Here is a 5,259-nt window from a genome sequence, read left to right on the forward strand (position 1 = left end):
TTTTTTCTATATTCTGATCAATATATAAAAAATTCAAGCAATTTGGAGGAGGTCACTTCCACAGTTTCAGGAATTTGCCTGATTCTTAGAAAAAACGGCTCTTAATAACCAAAAAAAAAAAAAAAAAAAAAAAAAAGAAGCTTTAAATTTACTCGCAAGTGGATTACGCTGAAATACTCCAATAAACCGCCATTAATAGGAAACCGACGCGTCTGTTTCCTATTAATGTTCCATTTATTAATTAATATTCCTTAGGCTCCTTAGCGACTTAAGTCCAGCCCTTAAAGTCGCAGCCCTTAAAACTTGAAAATATTTTTTTTTCAATAAGGAACACCTTAACAAATACGAGGCTTAATTGAAACAAAAGTTAAGAAAAAAATAAGGCATGACCGAGCGTAAATAATTTAACCTGAGGTGTATTTGTGCGAAATAGCAATCTCAAACCAAACCATTTATAACCAAATCTCCAAATTTTTCCAAATTCATACAAATTCGAGATTATTTCTGTACATCTTAGATGTTATAAAAAAAATTATTGTTAATTAGATCAATATACTGTAAGTGCTAACTTACGCTACGTTTAGGAAGTCGCAAACTTTTTTAGTATGTAAAACGTTTAAATTTGTTCAAAGTATTCCTATTCCTCCATGTATAACTATTTATCTAAAAATAACTATGCACAGAACAAAAGAAGATTGGTCAATCCTTTTAAATGAGGTAGACTCTTGTAAAAAAATTTTCTTGATAATATATATATATATATATATATATATATATATATATATATATATATATATATAATATATATATATATATATATATATATATATATATATATATATATATATATCTATGTATATATATATATATATATATCTATGTGTATATATATATATATATATATATATATATATATATATATATATATATATATATATATATATATATATATCTATGTATATATATATATATATATATATATATATCTATGTATATATATATATATATATATATATATATATATATATATAAATATATATATATATATATATATATATATAAAATTTTTTTCATTTAACACTGCGTTTCATTAATAAAGTCTCATCAGAAATGATAATGCATTTCTGATGAGTCTTTATTGGTAAAACACAGCGTTAAATGAAAAAATTTTTGTTAAGTGATTTTCTTCTACTTTATAATTGCTGTTTTTTACTGCAGAATAGTGAGAACCTCGTCATAAAAGCTTTTGTTAACTCAGACAGGTTCTTGCTGTCTCCACTGATGTTTAAATGGAGAGCTGAGTTATATTTATAACACTTTAATTTCTTATCTTTATTTTTTTTTATTTTTTTTCTTGGGTTTTGTTTATATTCAAGTGCGTTAGTCTTTGTTTTATTCTAATCCACTTTATTTTACCCATTGTATATTTATTATATTGGGCCTTGTGCCTGTCAATAAATTTTGATTGATTGATTGATATATATATATATATATATATATATATATATATATATATATATATATATATATATATATATATATATATATATATATATATATATATATTTTTTTTTTAAACATCTTCGCTTCCAACAAGGCTGCAAGCAGCCACTAATTAAAGTTGGAAGTTACTGTAAGAGAAAAGATGAAGATTGTAGAGCAAGATAACGATTGACGGACGATTTAAAAGATTGCAAATTATATGAATCAGGAAAGCAAGATGAAGGAAGCGAATTCCAAAGAGCTGATGTTCGAGGAAAAAAACTAGACGAATTAGCGTTTTTGGAGCACTTAGGAACAGTCACAGAAAAAGGATGACACTTAATTGAATGACGAGTAACACGAGAATGAATTTTAGTAGATGGCACAAGAGACGCTAGCTCTTTCGAGCAGTGCCCATTATAGTATTTGTAGAAAAGAGAAAGAGAAGCAACATTACGACGATGTGATAATGGTTGAAGGTTGGCTGCAAGAGCAGGTCCAACTATGTTTACAATGCGTTTTTGCACCTTGTCTAAAAGAGAATATTTGCACCTTGTCTAAAAGAGAATATATATATATATATATATATATATATATATATATATATATATATATATATATATATATATATATATTCATATACACATATATATATATATATATAGAGAGAGAGAGAGAGAGAGAGAGAGAGTCGAGTGGGGCACCATGATACACTTTTGGTTTTTGCTTTGTAACAATTTTTTTTAAATGCTTTTTTTTAAGTGATTGGTTTAATTTGTAGAATAAATTTAATCCTACAAAATTAAATTTAATATTTACAAAAATATAACAGGTTAAATTTAAGAAAATTGTATTAGGATACCCCACCCTTGGGTTACCTTGATAAAAACTATGAGCATCATTAAAAAAGCAAATAAAAAGTATAAAACTCAGTAAAAAAAAGATTTTTACTTAAAAGACAAACAAATTAATAATTATAACCTAAATAATGCATCCAACAGATCCAATAATTATAACCTAAATAATGCATCCAACAAATAATGCGTCCAACAAATAATGCGTCCAAATCACATTTCTTTAATCCAGATAATATATTGTTTTAAATGTCATTCTTAAGTGTCAATAAATAATGGCTTTGTATCAAAATTGGATCTACTAGTATTATATTTACATAAATCTCCTAAAAATTTACTGTAAATATTAAAAAAAAAAAAGATTTTTTGCATTATTTATGACACAATGGAGTATTATTCTACAGTTTTGGACCCTTTCATAAATGTTGTATCAAGTACTACATACTTACTAATAGAAAATAATGGAGTTCATTTACTATTTATTTAGTAGGGGAGAGTGGCGTACCATGATACATAGGGCACCATGAAACATTGTAATTGTGGAGGCATTTTAAGAGTTGTGACAACCACTTTCATATAGTGAAACACTTACAACTAGAGCTATGTTTAAAAAAAAAAAATCATTTGACATCGAGGGGTGAAGTTTGTATTTTTTAAATGACAAAGTAATTTATTAGTTTTTAAAGCTCATAAGTTCAAGGTATTTTACTCAATGTGTCTATTGGTAAGTAATATTATTTTGTAAACTACAATTCATAGGCTTTTTACTTCAATAAACAAAATCATTGAAAAAACAAATTAAAACTAAAAATAAAGCGATTGTTTTTTTTTAGCAAGTATGGGGTAACTTGATACAGCATTTATGGGGGTGGGGGCCTAAAACTGTAAAGTAGTACTCCATTGTGTCATTAACAATTCTAAAAATCATTTCTTTTAATATTTAACATCAATTTTAAAAGATTTATGTAAATATAATACAAGGAGATTCCATTTGGATACAAAGCCTTTATTTATTGACACTTAAGAATGACACTTAAAACAATATATTATCTGATATTCTGGAATGTGATTAGGACCATTGGATGCATTATTTGGGTTATAAGTATTCATTCGTTTATATTTCAAATAAAAATCTGCCTTTTTTCTATGTTTTATACTTTTTATTTACTTTTTAGATGCTCGTAGTTGTATTAAAGTACCCACTGGGTGGGTACCTTGAAACAAATTTCTAATTTTACTTTAACTAGTCTCACAAGTTTAACCTGTTGTATTATGATAATTTATAGAATTTATTTTGTGGGTATAAATTTATTCTACAAATTGAACTAATCACCTAAAAAAAAGGCGTTTTAAAATAATTGTTACGAAGAAAAAACCAAAAGTGTGTCATGGTACCCCACTCTCCCCTATCAACTTGTTTTTTCAATAGTTTTGTTTAATAAAGTAAAGAGCTTATAGGTTGTAGTTTTCAAATCAATGTTACTTACCAATGGACACATTTAATAACATACTTTAAAACTTAGCAACTTAAACAACCAATAAACTATTTTTCCATTAAAAAAACACAAAATTCGACCCCTTGCAGGCCTAATGATATCAAATAATATAATTTTTTTTCAAAGCATAGCTCTAGTAGTAACTGTTTTACCATATGAAAGTGGTTGTCACAATTCTTAACATGCTTGCATAATTACAATGTTTCATAAAACTAAAAATAAAATATTTAATTAGTTTATAGTGCAATAGCACTATACACTATCTAGTTATTTTTGTTTGCCAATCAGTTATTTTCATAAATTATTAACGGTTATTTGAAATTAAAATTTTTAAATTTAAGTTGTTATGATATTATCAACAACCTAAGTGGATTAAATTGAGTTTTAAGATTAAAAAAATAAATTTCGATAAGTTTTTCAATATTTCAAAGTAAAAAAACTACAATTTAATTTACAAAATCATCAAGAAATTTGTGTGTTAAAAGTTACTTCTCTCAACGAACATAAAGTAACAAATTGGTTCATTTTTAAATTCACTCAATTAGATCCACTAAATTATTTTTAGTATTTATTTATATTTTTTATATAAATGTAACTTTTCTAACAATCTTTTTTTTTTTTTTATCTTGACAACTTCCTAAATATGTTTTGTTTAAAAAATTATTCTCCTTTATTTTAGCGTTTTCTTCACTTTTCTCTCAGGCATTTACTGATTGTGTGTCACCATTTGGCAAATTTATATGCCACAATTTTACATAACTTAATTGTTAAATGTATTATAACATAACTATATAACTTAATTGTTAGCAAATTTGAATCTTATTTAATAAGTACATCAGAATGTTTCTTATTTTTAACTATTTTATTCAGTTGTATCTGGTGAAGTAATTAATATTTTTATTATAGGTTTCTCTTTCTTTTGTATAATAATATTACAATCCACAGTAATATTACAATTCACAGTAAATAAATGCATACATTTTATTAAAAAATGTAACTAAAAATATTATTAAAAAAGTCTTGACTGGTACTCTCAGTATAATTGTTAAAAAAATCTTGACTGGTACTCTCAATATAATTGTTAAAAAAAATCTTGACTGGTTCTCTCAATATAATTATTTAAAAAATCTTGACTGGTACTCTCAATAGAATTATTTAAAAAATGTTGACTGGTACTCACAATATAATTGTTAAAAAAATCTTGACTGGTACTCTCAATATAATCGTTAATGCCATTTTACTAATCTTGATGGAAAGAACTTTTCATTTTTAATTTATTTTCTAATGTGTTTTGTTGTTGTTGAATGGCTAACTTTAAACCAAAGTGGTGTCAAAAGATTTTCATATTTGTTCTAACAAATATTTTAAGTCTTTTTTGTTGTTGTTGTTGTTGTTGATGTTGTTGTAATATATAACAGTTTTAACAA

The 5,259-nt window shown here is 24.9% G+C and overlaps 1 protein-coding gene across 1 annotated transcript in view; it reads left to right on the forward strand.

The window, feature by feature from the left end:
• The first annotated feature begins 354 nt into the window (after positions 1–354).
• The window catches only part of LOC101241078 (coiled-coil domain-containing protein 149), a 34,388-nt gene continuing 29,483 nt past the window's right edge, over positions 355–5,259 (forward strand). Inside the window, exon 1 of the mRNA XM_065793324.1 lies at positions 355–717. Coding sequence (XP_065649396.1) covers positions 676–717 — 42 coding nt within the window. The 5' untranslated portion in view covers positions 355–675. The remainder of the gene's footprint in view (positions 718–5,259) is intronic.

This window comes from Hydra vulgaris, chromosome 03 (assembly GCF_038396675.1).
Source record: "Hydra vulgaris chromosome 03, alternate assembly HydraT2T_AEP".
Lineage (NCBI taxonomy): Eukaryota > Metazoa > Cnidaria > Hydrozoa > Anthoathecata > Hydridae > Hydra > Hydra vulgaris.